We start from the raw sequence: 22,697 nt of genomic DNA on the forward strand, positions 1-22,697 counted from the left end.
TAATTTATTTATTTTGTTACGTCAACGACGTACAGTATAACAAGTAAAAAAGTTGGAAAATAGAAGATATGAACCTGCAATTTTTGTCATAAGCCAAGGCAATATTCAAATACGAAATATAAAATAAAAACAAGTAAAAAACCATTAAGTTCGGCCGGGACGAGCTTTGGATAAAGAAAATCCCTGAAGAAAAATGGGGAAAAAATCATCAAAACACACCGATTATCTGGAGGTACCGTTATATGGGAGCTAAACCAAAACGTGGACATTTACATACAATGTTTCGTCATACGAGCTAGAACTCATTATGACCAACAAAAACCAATTTTTTAGACTAATCCGTGAAAAAATGTGGCAAAAATCATCAAAATACCGAATATCGGGAGGTACCGTTATATGGGGGCTATACCAGAACGATATATATATATATCGATATATCTCAATACAGACAGACGGACATCGTTAAATCGACTTAGAGTTTTATGCTGATTATAAATATATACTCTATGGGGTCTACGACGAATATTTAGGGATGTTACAAACGGAATGACAAAGTTAATATGTCCTCCTTTCCAAGGTTGAGGGTATAAAAATAGGAGACGTGGATCTGCATAGACAATTTTCTGTCACAGACTGTAGCACCTATTAGAAACTTCAAATACGAAATTTCAAACAATTTCGGTGAATATTGTACTTAAAGTCGTCAAAATAGCGAATATTGGGAGGTACTGATATATGGGATCAATAAGAAGACCTGGATCAACATAGACAATTTTCTGTCATAGACTGTAATTCCCATTACGAACTCTTAATACGAAATCTGAAACAACTCCGGTGAACAATGTCGCTAAAATCATAAAAACACCGACTATTGAGAAGCACCGTTATATGGAGGCTATGCGAAGACGTGGGCTTGTATACGCAATTTATTGTTATAGGCTGAAGTACCCATTACGAATTCTAAATACGAAATTTGAAAAAACCTCGGTGAATAATGTCCAAAATAATGTCCGAAAATGTCTCAGAAATTCACGCCGATCAAGAATATATATACTTTGTTATATCTAAAATTATTATTACAAATGGAATGACGAACTAAATATCCATCCATGGTGGAGGATATAAAAAGGCTATAGGCTCAAATTAGGTGCTTCAATCCAAAGATGACACACTGGCTATTCAAAAGCGTAATTACAACTTTTCTTACTTACTAAAGGCGACGGACGAGTGGCCACGTGACGTACCATCAAAAAATTGAATGGATGAGCAGGTGGAAAGCATTGTATCGCACCGAATACCTGAAACAATTGCAGCTGCCCCATGAGAAACATTAATTCCCAACATAGAATCGTGGAGCGGCGGGTTCCTATCACAAACCCCTACTAGAAACTGTTGCTAGGAGGAGGCAGGGATTTTTTATTGAATAACCATATACATTAATTCCTTTTTCGCTTGCCCGATCATTCTCAAGGTTTCCAAACAAAAGAGTCATGAGCAGTTTCTCCATATTAATGAATTTGCCTACTTTATTTAGTAAACTTTAGTAAGCTGGAAACTTTATCTTATCTTCAATATCTCCCGCATATACCTTTTCCCAGAAGAGAATAGCTTCTGAAATCTTCACTGAAAACCTATACAAACGTATATGTCAAAACGCATCTTAAGCGTACAATTTTGTTACCGCGTACGACAACTTATTTTGTGTCAACAATACGTGCTTTGGTTTCCCATGATTTAAACCAAGTATTTTTTTTTTTTTTGTTTTTGGGTCAATATGAAGGTTTCTTGGAGGTTGGATCCCAGTTACTGAATGGTTGATAAATTTATTGCATTCATAAAATTTTACAACCAATGTCATATTTACCCAGTGAACATATGCAAACAACTACAACATCAAACAGACCTAACCTAAATCATACCTCTTTCAAACACAAACACACAATGCTACATTGAGTGCTGTTGGTGCATTATCTTTGCTGGGCGGGAATCTCACCTTCATAGGGCCAACAAATTGATGAAATGTAGACGATGAGAAGTCATAAATTCATTTCAATGACTTGGTTGGTACACTGTCACTGGATGACTTCATTTATGGCGTACCGCAATATTTGCAGTTAATAAACATTTAACCATTTTTTTTCGATTTGTTTACAATTTGCATTAAGTTTGCCGACAAGTTTTATAAAGTAAAGTGTTTTGATGTCTTACTTTTTTGGTTGTTTACATTTCAAATGATTTTGGGAAAAATACTAATTTTAATTTATATAAGAGACCCACGATTTGATGGAAATTTTGAGAATTTCTTATATAAGTTGAGTATTTAAGAATGAATGTTATATATTGACTCAGTAACTGAAGCCAGCCGACAAGGACAGCGAACGAAGTTCGTTAATTAGGTATTGGAGAGACATGAATATGAAACTGCTGATTATGCCAAAAAAATCATATTCAGTGACGGGGACCATATCCAGCTTGATGGCTTCATTAATAGGCAGATTTGTCGCATTTCGGGTGAGAAAAATCCTCGAGTGTGAATTTTTAGAAAATGTTGAAATGTGCGCAAGGTACCAGGCTTAATCCACCGAAGTATTCCATTTCCATACTTCTACATAACACAGATAATAATAACATTTATATCCAATTTTATGCGAAACCATAAATTCCATATTCTTCATAGGTTTCTGGTTGAGAGAAATATTTAGACTTATTTCGCAATTTATAACAGACAAAAGTATTGAAAATTGTGACCCTTTGGATGGGGGGGGGGTGTGGTGCCAGAATGGATTCACAAATATATATCATAGCTGAACCCGGTGCGCTTCGCTACCCCTTTTGATTTTATATGCATTCACAATTTTATTTACGAATATATGTTGATTATTATTGCACTACTTTAATGCGTAAATAACCAAAATTACATACATACACGAAGGGTTTGTCCTTCGGATTTATTTATTTCATAGCAAATACCAAGCGTGCAGGAAACTGCAATCTTTTGAAGTTGAGTGGCATTTCTATTGCAATTAGTGTATTCGAGATAGCAACATACTTCGCCGTAATAAGCGTATTTCAAATCAATTGTTGTGTTGTTTTTTAGTGTTAGCCTAAGGCGTTGTGGGTCAATGGTTCTTATTAAAATCATATCCCAATCTGATCCGATTTAAATATAATTTAAAAAAAAAATACTTTTACACCAAACTCCGCCACACCTTTCATATTTCATTGAAATTGGTGCGTCAAATATGTGAAATCGGCCGATAATATATATATATGGGAGCTATATCCCAATCTAAACTAATTTCCAATTAATTTGTCACATTTATTATTGGAACCAAATTCCGCCACACATTCTGAATTTCATTGGTATCGGTCATATATATCATTTTTGGTGCATAAAATGTATGAAATCGACCGAAATATATATGCTATATCCAAACCTCAACTGATTTCAATATAATTTGGCAATTTTTTCTGGTGCCAGATTTTGTCTCTCTCGCTTTGGGTGCATCAAATATGTGAAATCGGCTGAGTATATATATATATGGGAGCTATAATCAAATCTGAGCGTATTTGAATATAATTTGTCAAATTTATTTTTGTACCAAATTTAGCCACTCATGCCGAATTTCATTGGAATCGGAAATACATATCGTGTTTTGTGCATCAAATATGTGAAATCGGCGGAAAATATATATGGGAGCTATATCCAAATCTGAACCGATTTTAATATAATTTGACTAATTTATTTTCTAATCAAATTCCCGTTACATATTGCAAATTTCTTTGGAATCGAACATACATATCGTGTATGGTGCATAAAGTACATGAAATCGGTCGAAACTATATATGAGAGCTATATCCAAATCTGAACCGATTTTAATATAATTTGACAAATGTATATTTGTTTTAATTTCTGCTACACAATCCAAATTTCATTGAAATTACAGATACATAGCGTGTTTGGTGCATCAAATACATGAAATCGGTCGAAAATATATATGGGAGCTATATCCAAATCTGAACCGATTTCAATTTAATTTGACAAATTCATTTTGGCTCCCAATTCCGTTACTTATTTTAAATTTCATTACAATTGGAAATACATATCGTGTTTGGTCCACCAAATACATGAAATCGGCCGAAAATATATATGGGAGCTATATCCAAATCTGAACCGATTTCAATATAATTTGGAAAATCAATTTTTTAGATAAAATCTATCACACGTTTCAAATTTCATTGAAATTGGGGATACATAGCGTGTTTGGTGCATCAAATGCTTAAAATCGGCCGAAAATATATATGGGAGCTATATCCAAATCTGAACCGATTACAATATAATTTGGCAAACTTATTTTTGTGCCAAATTCCGTTACGTATTCCAAATTTGGACACTGTATCTGTAAAATCTAAATTTTTAGGAGGTACCTCCGATTCTGATGCTATATCTCCAGTTCCAAGTGGAAATTCAAAAATGTATATAGCCTATGTTACTTTCAGGCGATGTTGCAGTATATATGGAAATTTTCAGAAAAATCTATTCAGCGGTTTTCGAGTCCATAAATTACAAACAAACATACAAACATTTTCCTCTTTTATAGATATAGATTTTCACAACAGACCTTGTGTTAACAAGAATGTTTGTATGTGTGAAATTTAAAGAGAGTTAGAAGCTTTTTTTGGGCGTTTTGTTTTTCAAAATTTTGAACCTTTTGTGGGGAAGGTAGCAGAAGAAATGGTCCGATCTCTACCATCTTTATAACAGATCATGTGTTGATGGAAATATTGAGATTTACCACGTCTGAATGAAATCGGATCTTAGTTTCGCGATATATGAGCTTCATGGATATTCACAATTCTGACACTTTGTGGGGGAGGTATTGAAGGAGTGGACCAATATATTCCATCTTCACAGCAGATTTTGTGTTAGTAAAAATAATGGGATGTATGAAATATGAGGAGAACTGGATGCTAATTTCGGTTTTTATAATCGTGCTGGTTTTTCAAAACTTTCACCTCTTGTGGGGAAGATACCAGAAGGAATGGTCTGATTCCTACCATCTTTATATCAGATCTTGTATTGATAGTAATATTATGATGTACTAAGTCTGAATGGAATCGGATATTAATTTTGCGTTTTATGAGCTTCAGGGATATTACAAAATTTTGACCCTTTGTGGCGGAAGTACCGGAATGGAATGAACCGATATATTTTATCTTCACACCAGACCTTGGATTAATAAAAATATTGTAATGTGTGTAACTTAAAAACAATCGGACTCTTACATCACATTTCATAAGATTTATAATTATTCAAAATGTTGACCCTTTGTGGGGGAGGTACTTGATGTAGTAAACCGACACTGATGCAAATATTGGGATTTGCAACTAATGCAAATATTGGGATTTGCAAAGTTGGAGCAGAATCGGATTATTCTTTCTCTTTCTCTCTGCGGTAAAACATTTTTTTTTTAATTTCGACCTTTTGTGGAGTCGGTACCAGAAGGAATGGACCGATAATGTCCATCTCCGAACTCGATCTAAGTTTGACAATCATATTACTATGTACCAAGTTTGGACCAAATCGAATACTCCCTTGGAGAGTTATCGTGCGCACCATCTAGGCAGACAGACAGACGGACGGACATCGCTGGATTGACTCCAAATGTCCTAAAACAGATTTGGCCCAAAGAGACCTAGGGTCTAAAACCGTTATTTCGATGAGACATATTCTTGATTTTGATCAGCGTAAAATTCTAAGACGGACTAGCCCTGTCCGCCCGACCACCTGTTGTAATCACGCTAGAGTAAAAACGAATAATGATAGGAAGCTAAAATTTTGCACAGATCAGTCTTTTGTCTGCAGGCAGGTCAAGTTCGAAGATGGGCTATATCGGTTTACGATATCGTATGCACCCCAAAATTCGGTATTTTGGTAATTGTAGCCAAACGTTTCAATGAAATTTTCCGCAAAAAGGAGGTCCACGATATCGTATCGAGGAAGGTCCACTATATCGTATATCCCCAATATAGCGGCACCTCCCTATATTCGGTATTTTGATGATTTTAGCTACATTTTCAATGAAATTGTCTAAAAATCCATACTAGAAGTTCTTTCTAAGTACTTTACTCCCTAGAAGAGAATTGCCTATATAGGTCCACGTCTTCGTACTGCCTCCAAATAACGGTACCTCCCACAATTCGGTATTTTGATGATTTTAGCGACATTATTCACCGGATTTGTTTCAAATTTCGTATTTAGAGTTCGTAATGGGAACTAAAGTCTATGACAGAAAATTCTCTACGCAGGTCTAGGTCTTGGTATAGGCTCCATATATCAGTATCTCCTCATATTCAGTATTTTGACGATTTTAGCTGCAATATTCACCGAAATAATTTGGAATTTTGTATTTGAAATTCGTAATAGGTACAACTTCAGTCTGTGACAGAAAATTGTCTATGCAGATCCAGGTCTTCGTATATCCCCGATATACGGTACCTACCTATATTCGGTATTTAGCTATTATTTTAACGTTTCGTATTTGAATATTGTAATATCTTCTGACAAAATTTGCCTATGTAGGTCCACGTCTTCGTATAGACCCCAATAAAGGGCTATATTCGGTATTTTTAAGATATTAACAGATTTTATTTTTTAAAATTTTTAAATTCGTACCACATGGTGGAAGGTATTCAAAGTTCGGTTCGGTCGAACTTTCTGCTCTCTTACTTTCTTTTTTGAGACATATTTCAGGTGTTTCTTTGATATTTATACCCTACAACACTATGTGTTGGGGGTATTATAAGTTTGATTGGGCCAAAAATTATGTAACACCTGGAAATATTGGTTTCCCATATAGGAAAGTATATATGGATCTTCCTAGCTCGCCGAGTTGAGTCGATCTAGCTATGTATGTACGTCCGTCCGTCTGTCCGTGTTAATTTGTAATCACTCTACAGGTCGCAATTATGGCCCAATCTTCACGAAATTTAGAATGGAGGTGGGGCTAGGGTCAGAATAGAACCCTATTTCTTTTGGAGATGATCGCCAAATGTTTAGGGGTTGAAAGGGACCAAATACTGGAAAAATGTCGGATTTTGCAGTAGCTGTACATGTCGCAATTATAGACCAATCGACGCGGAATTTCGCATGTAGCTAGAGTTTAGGGCGGGGAAGGAAGCCTATTGGGTGGTCATCGGATAATATTTAGCGTGTAAAATAGAAAATATCTATTTTGTTGAAAAAATTCAAAAATTTTCATTAAACCGCGAATATTTTAAATCCCGGCGAAATCACAAAGCCATGACAAGGTTACTTCTGATCTTTACATTGATGTTAAGATCCAAAAAATCGAATATATAGCAAATATATGCGATATATATGTCTATCAAAGAAGATATGCTTGAAAGATCTCTTATATGTCGAGAACGGCTGAACTGATTTCGACAGTTCTCATTAATTCAGAATGGCCTCTTGGCAGGAAAGAAAAAACATCTAAAAAATCGCATAAAAATATCTCTCTAAAGATGAAAATATTGATTTTGTAACATTTTTTCATATTTTTTCAATTTTGTCGTATTTTTGGCATATTTTCATTTTGAATTAAAAATTTTGTTAATATTTCTACAGCTAACAAAACTAAGTAGTTAGGATATCAGGGTATCATATACAGATCGCATTTATGGCCCGATCCTTACGAAATTTTGCATGGGGATAAGATGAGGGTCAGAATAGATGCCTACTCTTTTTGGAGATGATCGCCATATATTTAGGAGTTGAAATGGACCAAAAAACTGCGGAATTGTCAGCAGGTCGTAATTATCGCCCGATCCTCACGCACATTTGAATGGAGGTTACCAGACATTGCAAAAGCCAAGCAGTTTTGGATGGCCATCCAAAAATATTTAATGTCCGAAATAGTTTGCCAACTTTTGTAGACAAAATACGAAAATGTCCATTCAGTGACTTTTTGGAGAATTCACAAATACAGGAAAGACGCACTTCTGACTATTCGTTAACGCTGACTTCGTGGAAGAATATAGTCAAATGTCTGTATCTCATATAGATGCGTTTCAGTCAAAATCCAATAAAAAATGTTAATCTTTTGCCACTTCTGAGAGATTATAAGTCTTTGGGAAATATTGGTTCCAGATCTAGGAAGACCATTTTCGTGCAACATCTACCAATACATTGGAAATGAGCAATTTCGTTTAAGTTGCTATTATTCGAAAATTAGAGAACGAAACCTGATGGTTTTCTTTTATTATTTGTCACAATATCTTGTGGAATTCTTTCGAGTATCTCGCCTATATAAACTGTATCGTTTATTATAGTGTTGTAGGGTATTCAACGGTCGGCCCCGCTCGGCTGTAGCCTTTGCTTATTTGTTTGAGACATATTTCAGGTGTTTCTTTGATATTTTTAAGACTGTTATGAATTTTTTTAGCAACCGAAAAGTTCGATTGTCGCGCAAAAACGCCAGCATACCAAAAAAAACGCAATAAAATGCGATATTTTCGTTTTTCTAAACCAGGGTTGCAACATCTCCGTTATATTCAATTGGTAAACCATAATATAATTTAATAGATTTTTGAGTTTGGGAACGGGTTTAACGTAAACAAGTACAAAAGCAGTAAGTTCGGCCGGGCCGAACTTTTAATACCCTCCACCATTTGCAACGAATTTGGAAATTTTTAAAAAATAAAATCCTTAAAAAATTCTTTTAAAATTTTGAATATACCGAATATAGCCGTTATATTGGGGTCTATACGACGTGGACATACATAGGCATTGTTTGTCATAAGCCATTACCATATTCAAATTCGAAACTTGAAATAAACGGTGAATAATGTAGCTAAAATCATCGAAATATCGTATATAAGGAGATGCCGTTAAATTGGAGCTGTGCGAAGACCTGGACCAGCATAGACAATTTTCTGTCACAGGCTGTAGCATCCATTACGAACTTCAAATACCACATCTCAAACAATTTCGGTGGATATTGTACCTAAAATCGTCAAAATACCGAATATAGGGAGGTACTGATATATGGGGCCTATACGAAGACCTGGACCCGCACAAACAATTTTCTGTCATAGACTGTAGTTCCCATAACGAACTTCAAATACCAATTTTGAAACAATTCCCATGAATAATGTAGCTAAAATCATCAAAATACCGAATATAGGGAGGTACCGTTATATGGGGGCTATATGAAGACGTGGACCTGCACAGACAATTTTCTGCCTTAGGGTTTAGTATCCATTTTGAACTTCAAATACCAAATTTGAAACAATTCCAGTGAATAATGTCGCTAAAATCATTCAAAAACCGAATATAGGGAGGTACCGTTATATGGGGGCTATACAAAGACGTGGACCTGCACAGACAATTTTCTGTCTTAGGGTGTAGTATCCATTTTGAACTTCAAATACCAAATTTGAAACAATTCCGGTGAATAATGTCGCTAAAATCATCAAAATACCGAATATAGGGAGGTACCGATATATGGGGGCTATATGAAAACGTGGACCTACATGGCCCATTTACGAACTTAACCTGCCTACTGGAAAAAAAAAACATGTGTGCAAAATTTTAGCCATCTATCTCAATTCATTCGAAAGATAGCGTGATTACAACAGACAGACAGACGGACAGACGGACAGACGGACAGACAGACAGACAGACGGACAGGCAGACAGACAGACAGACGGACATCGCTAAATCGACTTAGAATTTTACGCTGATCAAGAATATATATACTTTGTTGGGTCTGACATGAGTATTTCGAGGAGTTACAAACGGAATGACAAAGTAAATATACCCTCCACAGTATGGTGGAGGGTATAAAAATTGTAAAAGAATGCAAGTTATACCATCTACACCAGATATTATGATATTCTATTTCTGAATCGATAGACACTGTTAAAATTTGTGTACCGAAGCAAGGACTTCTTCATAAATTATAATTTTTGGGTCTAAGCCACTGTCATCATCTTTAAACGAGCCTGATTAAACCTAATGTCCTTAGCAAGTTTTAAATAAAAATCCAAGTCTTTTTACAACCTTGCACTGGGAAAGGTCTACAAAATACTGAACACGTTTTCATCTCGACTACGACACAATGTTAAACCTGTTATAAAATCTAGTTTATAGGCTTGCAAAAAAAAAGTTCAAGGTTATAATGATTACTTGTAAAGATCTTGAAATGGTTTTTTTTTTCTTCTTCTTCTTTTTGATTTCTTTCCTCTTGTTATTTTGTACGCAAGATCAATTGTTGGCCACAAAACACGGGCCAACTTCAAAAACCCAATACCGCTGCTGCTTCCCTTGTCACAAAATACCCAATTTTATGCAAGTCATGCACGCTGTCGAGAAATAAACACAATGCAAGCAAGCAAGCTATGCAACAACAACAACAACTCCACGTCTCCGCGAAACACTCGTGGCCCATCTTTGAGGGCCACTGACCACCATTCATACACTTGATGACATGTCTTCACAAGCCACATATATTTCTCTTTTTTGGCCATCCGACATGTGTACGTAAGTACGTGCGTACATATGTAATCCATGACAATGAATGATATCCTATCGGCCAAAACGAGAATTGAATCGAAATCAAGAGTCACTAACATCTTTTCATCCGACTGAAAAGTAATCAGATCAGTGAACAAATTAGCCATTGATTTGCGTTTTATTGGTAACAACGAACTTGGCTGCCACCAATTAAATGATTTTTATTTGATTTATGTCGCTTTGTCAACTTCGCTTCATTGTTTTGATTTCTACGCTTAGATGCATATTAGGTTGGGCTGAATATTTAGATGTCAAATTCGCCAGGCCAAGCAAAAAGTTGCTATAGTTTCAAGGATTGTTTTCATTTGGGTTCGAAAAAAAAATCGAAATATTATGCCAAGTGTTTCGCGTTATTCGCCAGAATACAAATGAACTGATGTGCTAAATAAAACACGTAAGGCCACCCATTAAAAAATCTCCCATCAACTTGCATTACTAGTAGCCGGAAATAAAAAAAAATAATGCTGGACATGATTTCCGTTTTTAATTGAAGCTTGAAGAAAACCTTCTTCCAGCCTTCTATGAGAAGACCATATTTCAGTCTTCTATGAGAAGACCATATTTTTGCCTTCTATGAGAAGACCATATTTCAGCCTTCTATAAGAAGACCATCTTCCAGTCTTTTATAAGAACAACTTCCAGTCATCTTTACGAAGGCCTTCTTCCAGTCTTCTATAAGAAAACTTTCTTCCAGTCTTCTATAAGAAAACTTTCTTCCAGTCTTCTATATAAAGACCTTCTTCCAGTCTTCTATACGAAGACCTTCTGGTCCTCTAGACGAAAACCTTCTAGTCTTCTATACGAAGACCTTCTGGTTTTCTAGACGAAAACCTTCTTCCAGTCTTCTATACGAAGACCTTCTTCCAGTATTCTATACAAAGACCTTCTTCCAGGCTTCTATACGAAGACCTTCTGGTATTCTTGATGAAGACCCTCTGGTCTTCCATACGAAGACCTTCTGGTCTTCTAGATGAAGACCTTCTAGTCTTCAATACGAAGACCTTCTAGTCTTCAATACGAAGACCCTCTGGTCTTCAATACGAAGACCTTCTGGTCTTCTAGACGAAGACCTTCTGGTCTTCTAGACGAAGACCTTCTAGTCTTCTAGACGAAGACCTTCTAGTCTTCTATACGAAGACCTTGTAGTCTTCTATACGAAGACCTTGTAGTCTTCTATACGAAGACCTTGTGGTCTTCTATACGAAGACCTTGTGGTCTTCTATACGAAGACCTTGTGGTCTTCTATACGAAGACCTTGTGGTCTTCTATACGAAGACCTTGTGGTCTTCTATACGAAGACCTTGTGGTCTTCTATACGAAGACCTTGTGGTCTTCTATACGAAGACCTTGTGGTCTTCTAGACGAAGACCTTCTGGTCTTCCCATACGAAGACCTTGTGGTCTTCTAGACGAAGACCTTCTGGCTTTCCCATTCGAAGACCTTCTGGTCTCTATAGGAAGACTTTTGGGTCTTCTACTCGAAGACATTTTGGTCTTCTATACGAAGACCTTCTGGTCTTCTAGATGAAGACCTTCTCGTCTTCTAGACAAATACCTTCTGGTCTTCTAGATGAAGACCTTCTCGTCTTCTAGACGAAGACCTTCTGGTCTTTTATACGAAGACCTTCTGGTCTTCCCATATGAAGACCTTCTGGTCTTCTGTACGAAGACCTTCTGGTCTTCTGTACGAAGACCTTCTGGTCCTCTATGCGAAGACCTTCTGGTCTTCTGTACGAAGACCTTCTGGTCCTCTATGCGAAGACCTTCTGGTCTTCTAGACGAAGACCTTCTGGTCTTCTAGATGAAGACCTTCTGGTCTTCTGAACGAAGACCTTCTGGTCTTCTATACGAAGACCTTCTGGTCTTCTATACGAAGACCTTCTGGTCTTCTATGCGAAGACCTTCTGGTCTTCTAGACGAAGACCTTCTGGTCTTCTAGATGAAGACCTTCTGGTCTTCTAGACGAAGACCTTCTCCTCTTCTAGACGAAGACCTTCTCCTCTTCTAGACGAAGACCTTCTGGTCTTCTAGACGAAGACCTTCTGGTCTTCCCATACGAAGACCTTCTGGTCTTCCCATACGAAGACCTTCTGGTCTTCTAGACGAAGACCTTCTGGTCTTCTAGACGAAGACCTTCTGGTCTTCTAGACGAAGACCTTCTGGTCTTCCCATACGAAGACCTTCTGGTCTTCTAGACGAAGACCTTCTGGTCTTCCCATACGAAGACCTTCTGGTCTTCTAGACGAAGACCTTCTGGTCTTCCCATACGAAGACCTTCTGGTCTTCTAGACGAAGACCTTCTGGTCTTCTAGACGAAGACCTTCTGGTCTTTCCATACGAAGACCTTCTGGTCTTCTAGACGAAGACCTTCTGGTCTTCTATACGAAGACCTTCTGGTCTTCTATACGAAGACCTTCTGGTCTTCTATACGAAGACCTTCTGGTCTTCTATACGAAGACCTTCTGGTCTTCTATACGAAGACCTTCTGGTCTTCTATACGAAGACCTTCTGGTCTTCTATACGAAGACCTTCTGGTCTTCTATACGAAGACCTTCTGGTCTTCTAGACGAAGACCTTCTGGTCTTCTAGACGAAGACCTTCTGGTCTTCTAGACGAAGACCTTCTGGTCTTCTATATGAAGACCTTCTGGTCTTCTAGACATAGACCTTCTGTTCTTCTAGACGAAGACCTTCTGGTCTTCTAGACGAAGACCTTCTGGTCTTCTCTACGAAGACCTTCTGGTCTTCTATGAGAAGGTCTTCTATACGAAGACCTTCTGATCTTCTATACGAAGACCTTCTAGTCTTCTATACGAAGACCTTCTAGTCTTCTATACGAAGACCTTCTGGTCTTCTATGAGAAGGTCTTCTATACGAAGACCTTCTGATCTTCTATACGAAGACCTTCTAGTCTTCTATACGAAGACCTTCTAGTCTTCTATACGAAGACCTTCTAGTCTTCTATACGAAGACCTTCTAGTCTTCTATACGAAGACCTTCTAGTCTTCTATACGAAGACCTTCTAGTCTTCTATACGAAGACCTTTTGGTCTTCCAGACGAAGACCTTCAAGTCTTCTATACGAAGACCTTTTGGTTTTCCAGACGAAGACCTTCTGGTCTTCTATAGGAAGACTTTTTGGGTCTTCTACTCGAAGACCTTTTAGTCTTCTATTCGAAGACCTTTGGTCTCCTATACGGAGACCTTCTGGTCTTCTATACGAAGACCTTCTTGTCGTCTATACGCAGACCTTCTGGTCTTCTATACGAAGACCTTCTGGTCTTCCCATACGAAGACCTTCTGGTCTTCTGTAGGAAGACCTTCTGGTCTTCTATATGAAGACCTTCTGATCTTCTATACGAAGACAATCTGGTCTTCTATTCGAAGACCTTCTGGTCTTCTAAGACCTTTTAGTCTTCTATACGAAGACCTTTTGTTCTTCTATACGAAGACCTTTTGGTCTTCTATACGAAGACCTTCTTGTGGTTTTTAATATGAAGAGAACTTCATGGTCTTCCATACAAAGACATTCTGATATTCTACGAGAAAACCTTCTGGTATTTTGTAAGAAGATATTCTACTCTCGCATATTCTGGCCTTCTGGACTTTTACACGAAGAGTTTATATCTTCAAAATATATGTTACATCATTACAACAAACAACTTTACTAAAATCATATTTTTGTATCTGAATAAACATAAACAACTAAAACAAATGCCAGTGCCTCTCATTCAAATGTTTTCTCTGCAAATTTATGTATTTTTAGATGTCTCTCGAAACTATCACAAACACAGCACGTGGTCATAAAAAAAACAAACGTTAATTCATAAATCTAAACCCAGTTCTGACTTATCTCATTTCCATGAGAGTTCAGGTGGGGGATATGCAAATCCGACAAAACAAAATCACAAACAGCTTTGATGATTGGCATATTTTTTTGGTCTGTTTGTTGGAATGTAATGGCTTGGCTATTCAGAATTTAATCAACTGCCATAACAGAAAATAGAAAACGAATGAAAACGTATTTTCAATATCGTCTGTTCCAGATTCATAAATTGAATGTTTAATGGTCTTCTTCCTCTTTTTTTTTGGGTGTGGATATGTTTGAAATCTGCCAACAATGAAACTGATATGCATTTGAACATATGGAAATTTGTTTGACGACAGGTCAGGTGAAAATTTAGTGAAACCTTTGGAATACAATACAAATTTCGCTAAATGACCTGCAAGTTTTCTCCTCATTAATTTCTGTCTGATTTTCTAGTTTTTTTATGATTTTTCACCTTAAGTCTAGTGATATTGTCTGAAATATTTATTGGCATTGCTATTGGGTAAATCCAGCTTCTTATTCTCTGCCAAAATAAAATGGCAAAAGACTGGCTCGTAAACCTAACATCAAATGGTCAAATGTTGAATATTCAATTTATTTTAAATACATTTTGAATCAACGGTCAAAGACACACCAATGCATAGAAATGAAACATATTCTGTTTCATCTCGATGTACCGATATCACTTTAAAATGGCACTCGTGCATTAATTAATTGTCTCAAATTCAAAATCTATTTTAAAAATATGAATTTAAACAGCAGTGAATTGGAATGATGCATTGGATTTGCCATATGGTCTGCGCGCCGAAAATCAAACACGTTTTTCATTCAAATTTTATTTTTGAATATAAGTTTCTACACGAGCAGAATGGTCATTCAATCGTTTGAAGATTTGATTACACTGAGAGACAAAATTAAATTATTTTTTCAATGATAATAGGAAGTAGTAGAGCTAAACAAGAAAATACGTGTAACGGCCTTTTAAAAATGTTACATCACAAAGTAGCCTAAATAGATAATAAATTTTGAAATTTTCGAATTAAGATTGCCTTGAATCCGTTAATTTTCGATACGTAGTATCGTTAGCCACATTACATTTAAAATACCAAGATTATAATGATCGAAATATTAGTAACCCTCAATTTCTTCAGTGTAGAATATTTTGAATAGGTAGGATCTCGTTTAGGGCAGTTTTTCATGAAGGGAACTTTAACAATTGCTAAAAGATTCCGAATACTACCACTTATATGAAAACCGTTATATGGAGTCTATACGAATACGTGGACCTGCATACAAATTTTTTTGCCATAGGTTGTAGTACCCATTAACATCTTCCAATACGAAATTTAAAACGATTCCGGTGAATATTGTTGCTAAAATCATCAACATACCGAATATCGGCAGGTACCGATATATGGGGGCTATACAAAGACGTGGACCTGCATACAAACATTTTTGTCATAGGTTGTAGTACTCATTAAAATCTTCCAATACGCAATTTAAAACGATTCCGGTGAATATTGTTGCTGAAATCATCAGAATACGGAATATCGGAAGGTACCGTTATATGTTGGGCTATACGAAGACGTGGACCTAAATACAAATGTTTTGCCATAGGTTGTAGTACCCATTAACATCTTAAAATACGAAAATTTAAAACGATTCCGTTGAATAATGTTGCTGAAATCATCAGAATACTGAATATTGGGAGGTACCAGGTATATACGAAGACGTGAACCTGCATATAAACATTTTTGTCATAGGCTATATTACAGATTACAAACTTTAAATATGAAATTTGAAATAATTCCGGTAAATAATGTCGCTAAAATCATGAAAGCACCAAATATCTGGAGGTACCTTTATATGTGGGCTATATGAAAATGTGGACCGACATGGCCTATTAACGAACTGAACCTGCCTACTGGTAAACTATGCATATATGCAAAATTTTAGCCTTCTATCTCAATTCGTTCGAAAGATAGCGTAGTTACAATGGACAAACAGACGGACAGACAAGCAGACGGAAACCGCTCGATCGTCTTAGAATTTTACGCTGATCCAGAATATATATACTTTGTAGAGTCTATTATGAATATTTCGAAGAGTTGCAAACGGAATGACACAGTTAATATACCCTCCATAGAATGGTGGAGGGCATAAAAATTGAAATTTGTCGCACAGTCTAATTTCAAGACGCTTTGGGAGAATTTAGACCAAAAATCAAACTTAAGGATTTGAGCGCTGTTAATCCCCCCCTTTACCAAATTCAGTACAATTATTATAATACACATACATAAAACTACCCCCTTCTCTCAGTCGCACACACCAACAGTGGGATCCATATTAAATTTCAGAATTCTTGTTATATTCCTACACCCAATACCAAAATTAGTATCACTTAGTACTTTTCGAACACATTTTACATTACATTTTCAAAAATGCCTCCATATCTCGATCCCAGATAGCAACAGAGACCTCAATATCAAATGTCACGGTTTCAGCTCTATCCCTTCATCCAATACCAAATTTAGTACCATTTACTACTTTTCCACATTTCCACATCACCGCAAAATCTCAAACACAGATACCAACAGTGACATCCATGTCACATTTTAGGTCTATTCCTATACAACCAATACAAAGTTTATTACTATTTAGTACCTTTCGTTCATTCATAGTACGCATTTTAAAAATCACCTCCATATCTCAATACCTGATACCAACAGAGACCTCAATATCAAATAAAAGGATTCCAACACTATTCCTTCACCCAATTTCAAATTTAGTACCATTTTGGTACTTCTCGTATTTCCATCGTACACGTTTCCAAAATCATCTCCATATTTCAATCACAGATACCAACCGTGACGTCAATATCAAATTTCAATGTTTTAGGCCAATCCCTTCACCCAATACCAAATTTAGTACTTTTCGTACAAATATAGGACTCATCTCCCCAACCACCGTCAAATCCAAAATACACATACGAATAGTAATCAAAATATGAAATTTCAGAATTTTATCTCTACTCTTTAATCCAATACCAAATGTAGTACCATTAAGTACTTTTCGTAAAATTATAGCACACATTTCCGAAAGCATCACATACAGGGTGAAATGAAAAAACTGCAATCAACTTCAGACTGCTGTCATTTCTAAGCCACTCGTCCGACAACTGTTAAAATTATTCCAGTGACAGCTCATTATATTGTTTACAAGCGTACAAAAGCATTTTAGTGAGAATTTTCCAGAAAAAAAAACTATTCGTGATGGAATTCAAGCGTGATAATGTGATTTGGCTGGAAAACCACAAGTGGCTATCGTAGGAGCACTTCAGCATTTAAATGTGAATAAATCTTTTGTGTCTCGTACAATCGCTCGTTACCGTGATACTGGTAGCGTAACCCGACAACAAGGAAAGTGGACGGAAGAAAACAGCAACATCAGCAGAAATGGTTCGAAAAGTAAAGAAGCGTCTTGATCGAAACCCGCGTCGCATTGGCCGAAAAATGGCTTGTGAGCTGAACATATCGCAAGATACCATTCGGCAAATATTGAAAAATGAGCTCGGGGTAAAGCCATTGGAATTCCAAAAATTGCAAGAACTTACACCGCAACAGAAAGAAAATAGACTCAAAAGAGCTAATGAGTTGCTTCGCTTGGCCGAAAGTGGTGAACGGCCGAATTTGGTTTTCTCCGATGAGAAAACATTCGTTGTCCAGCAGTTTGTAAACAAACAAAATGATCGTGTTTACTTACCAAAGAGTCCAGCTGAAAATGTACACCTTCCGTTGGCCACCAGAACTCAAGCACCGGCCATGGTCATGGTGCGGGCCGCCATAACAGCCGATGGTCGCTCTTCGCTCTTATTAATCGACAGTGGCTTCAAAATAAATGCCGAATATTATTGCGAAAATATTCTGGAAGGTGTATTGGGCACGTAAACATTTTGGCCGCAGACCTTGGACATGTCCAGCTGGACAGGTTACAAAATGAGGTTCCTCGCTTCATTTCCAGGCCACCAAAATCTCCGGATACCAATCCGTTGGACTATTGCGTCTGGATTATTTTGGAAAGCAAGGTTGGTACTAAAAAATGCCAAAGTGTCTATCGCCTCAAGCAAGCGCATCGCCGGAAATGGGCCAAAATACCACAGAGCAACATTCTGGCAGCGCTTAACGGTTTCATTGGCCGTTTGAAGGCCAATAATTCGTGCCAAAGGTGACCACTTCGAACAAATCTAACCATATTCTAAAATTTTATGCTATTTCCGACATTTTTTTCTTTCATTCAATAAAATTTATAAAAAAAAATGTTAAAATTATGGCGTTTGACTTTGTTGCATTTTTTTTATCTCACCCTGTATTATATAATACATTATAAAATATTAAAATGGTATCAGATTTGAATACCATTTTTCTAATTTTATTCTTTTTTTGAATATTTTTAAATTCATCATTTTCAAATTCCCAAGTTCCGCCATATAACAATTTTCTTCATCGTTTTCTTCTTTCTCTGTGATTTCATCAATATTATTCCTGACATTATATCTTCTTCTGCATCATCATCGCCATCACTGTTTCCTTCATTTTCTCCATCAAGTGGATCTTCTTCAGCATCTCGACTACTTCCATCATGATTTTCTTTCTCATTGTTATCATCATCAACATCACTATGTTCCTCATCAGAATTTGAATCATTTTCACCACTGTTACCATCTTGCTTTTCATCCTCTTGATCGTCTTTGGCCTGATTGTTTTTATCTCCATTTTCTTCACCTCGATTTTGATTATTTTCTTCACCTTGATTTTCTTCATCTTGCCTATTTTCTTCTCCATTTTCCTCATCTTGATTTTCATCATCACCTCCGCCCTCCTTACCACCATGTTGTTCTTTATCGTCACTTTTATCGCCAGTCCCACTGTCATTACTTTCATTCATCGCTTCGTCACCATCTTCGTCTTTCCCACCTTGATTTTCTTCATCATTATTGTCATTATCACCACTGTCACCACCTCCCTCCCTTTCGTCTTTACCAAGACTTGCCTCGTCCTGGTTTTCTTCATCACCTACGCCCCCTTTTCCCCTATGATGTTCATCACTTTTATCATCAACTCCACTGTTATTACTTTCTTGTCTTTTTTCATCATCATCATCATCCTCACCTTCCTCACCATGGTTGTCATCTTCTCCTCTATTACCACGGTCATTACCTTCCTCCCTTTCTCCATTATCTTGGTCATCCTCACTACGATTTCCTTCATTATTGTCATCATCATCGCCACCATTGTCATTATTCTTTTCATTTTCCTCTCCATCATCTTTATCTGTCTCACTGTTTGTATCTTCATCATGTGTGTCATCATCAACTCCAGTATCCTCCCCTTCACTACCTTCATCTTGCCCTTCATCATCACTAGTATTACCCTGACTATGATTGTCCTCATCATCGCCGTGATCCCCGGCCTCTGAATTATAACCATCCCCATCATCATCATCATCATCATGATCCTCCTCCTCCTCCTCGCCATCGATGTCATCCTCCTCCTCTTCGTTGCTCACCTCCATGCGTGTAGTCTTATCGACTTCAATGACAAAACGTAAATTCATCAATTTCAGCAACTCATTGATAACCTGAATTAATTCGAACTGCAACACATAACGACCATCATCCATCCAAGGCGGAATCACGCTGCTGGGCACCGTACCATTTCGTATGAAATAGAAACCATTTACCAGCGGACACGAAGTTATGAAAGTGTCCTGCAGTAGAAATGGCCTTCGTGACTCCTTGCGATACGAAACATTTCGATAGCCATCCAAAGTTTTGCAAAAATCCAAATTTCGTATTTTGTAGACATCCTTGGATGGCTGACCCTTGACCTGGTTATATTTACGTACGAACAAATTCAACAACAACTGGCCACTGAATGGCCGAAAGGCGGTGAAATTGTAATAGATTCCAATGCCATTTTCCAATTCATAATCGATTTTCAGGGCATCCGGCACAAATGAATGTGAATAGAATTTGTCAACATTCAACGGATACTGAAAGTGAAAAGAATAGGGAGGGGACAGGTTTAGTTTTGTTCAAACTCCGCTAATGGCTATCCATATGCTTAGCGTACAGCGTAAATATTTGCTGTCAACAGCACAAACGCTCCCAATATTATTTGTATGGATTTTAAAATTCTTTGCATTTTCACTGTTGACCACATTTTATGTTAATTCCAAAACAACGAACCTCGAACTCTTTTTGTGAGTTGAGGCTGCTGCCGTTCCATGCTTCATGACTTAATGGCGTTTATCTGCCGTTATTATTTTAATTATTCATCAGATATCGGTTGTTTGATTTGTTTTTTTTTTCAATTTTATAGGACTATTATGGATTTTTTCAAGGTCACACAAATGAGCATGACCAATTTTGCTGAAGCTGCTGTTTGGATGAATGATTTTAGGTGGGGCGTTTTTTTTTTTTTTTGCCGATAGCCATCTGTGCAGCTGATGTGTGTAAAAGGCCCGAATTGTGAGGATGAAAAACGAACGATTTCAGTAGAATGACCTTCTTTTTACGGAAAACCTGTAAAAGTGGTGCTGCTAAGAGAAATTACTTTAAAAATTATCCACGTGTAAAGGGCGGAAAATACTGCTAGTATCTGAACATAAAAAACACTATGCAACACAAAAAAAGTTACATTAAAAATCCTGCAGTTTACATCACGAGGTAACCTACATAGAGGGGACAAGTTCCCCCTCTTTCAAATTTTTTGCAATTCTCGGATTAAGATTCCCTGGAATCCGAGCTTTATAGGTATATAATGTCTTTGGCAATTTTACAGATAACAATAGAAGGATTTTTTGATGACATCTTTAACCCTCAAGCGAGTCACCATAGGGGTCTTTTGAAATATTAGTATAAACAAAAACTAGTTAAATATCTGTCGGTTTTACCTCAGCTATTTAGTACCTTTCGTTCATTCATAGTACGCATTTTAAAAAACACCTCCATATCTCAATACCTGATACCAACAGAGACCTCAATATCAAGTTAAAGGATTCCAACCCTATTCCTTCACCCAATATCAAATTTAGTACCATTTACTACTTCTCGTATTTCCATCGTACGGGTTTCCAAAATCACCTCCATATTTCAATCACAGATACCAACCGTGACCTCAATATCCAATTTCATTGTTTTAGGTCTATCCCTTTCACCCAATACCTAATTTAGTACTTTTCGTACAAATATAGGACTCATCTCCAAACAACCGTCAAATCCCAAACACATTTACCAATAGTAATCAAAATATCAAATTTCAGAATTTTATCTCTACTCTTTCATCCAATACCAAATGTAGTACCATTAAGTACTTTTCGTAAAATTATAGCACACATTTCCGAAAGCATCACATACAGGGTGAAATGAAAAAAACTGCAAGGAACTTCAGACTGCTGTCATTTCTAAGCCACTCGTCCGACAGCTGTTAAAATTATTTCAGTGACAGCTCATTATATTGTCCACAAGCGTACAAAAGCATTTTGGTGAGAATTTTCCAGATAAAAAAAAGTTCTACGTGATGGAATTCAAGCGTGATAGTGTGATTTCTTTATATTTGACTGGAAAGCCACAAGTGGCTATCGTTAGAGCACTCCAGCATTTAAATGTGAATAAATCTTTTTCGTCTCGTACCATCGCTCGTTACCGTGATACTGATAGCGTAGCTGGACATCAAGGAAGTGGACGGAAGAAAATAGCAAAATCAGCAGAAATGGTTCGAAAAGTAAAGAAGCGTCTTGATCGAAACCCACATAGCATTGGCCGAAAAATGGCTTGTGGGCTGAACATATCGCAATATTTCATTCGGCAAATATTGAAAAATGAGCTCGGGTTAAAGCCATTGGAATTCCAAAAATTGCAAGAACTTACACCGCAACAGAAAGAAAATAGACTCAAAAGAGCTAATGAGTTGCTTCGCTTGACCGAAAGTGGTGAACGGCCGAATTTGGTTTTCTCCAATGAGGAAACATTCGTTGTCCAGCAGTTTGTAAACAAACAAAATGATCGTGTTTACCTACCACAGAGATCAGCTGAAAATGTGCACCCTCGGTTTGCCACCAGAACTCAAGCGTCGGCCATGCGAATGGTGTGGGCCGTCAAAACAGCCGATGGTCGCTCTCCGTGGCATCAAAATAAATGCGGAATATGGCATCAAAATACATGCGGAATATTATCGCGAAAATATCCTGGAGGGTGTAATAAAGCCTTGGGCGCGCCAACATTGGACATTC

At 37.0% G+C, this 22,697-nt stretch overlaps 1 protein-coding gene across 1 annotated transcript; it reads right to left on the minus strand.

Moving 5' to 3' along the window:
• Positions 1–18,869: 18,869 nt before the first annotated feature.
• Positions 18,870–21,600, minus strand: LOC101895225 (uncharacterized). Its single transcript, XM_011297508.2, has 2 exons — positions 21,577–21,600; positions 18,870–20,456 (listed from the first exon to the last, which is right to left on the minus strand). Exons 1-2 carry the CDS (start codon positions 21,598–21,600, stop codon positions 18,870–18,872), a joined length of 1,611 nt encoding a protein of 536 aa, XP_011295810.2.
• Between the last annotated feature and the right edge of the window lie 1,097 nt (positions 21,601–22,697).

Source organism: Musca domestica, unplaced genomic scaffold (genome assembly GCF_030504385.1).
Source record: "Musca domestica strain aabys unplaced genomic scaffold, Musca_domestica.polishedcontigs.V.1.1 84, whole genome shotgun sequence".
Classification (NCBI taxonomy): Eukaryota; Metazoa; Arthropoda; class Insecta; order Diptera; family Muscidae; genus Musca; species Musca domestica.

Bases quoted from the DNA above. Each gene is read 5' to 3' on its own strand.
- LOC101895225 (XM_011297508.2), bottom strand. From the start codon at position 21,600: ATGAAATTGGATATTGAGGTCACG. The intron at 20,457-21,576 runs GTTGGTATCTGT...TTTCACTTTCAG, and splicing joins AATTGGATATTGAGGTCACG to TATCCGTTGAATGTTGACAA.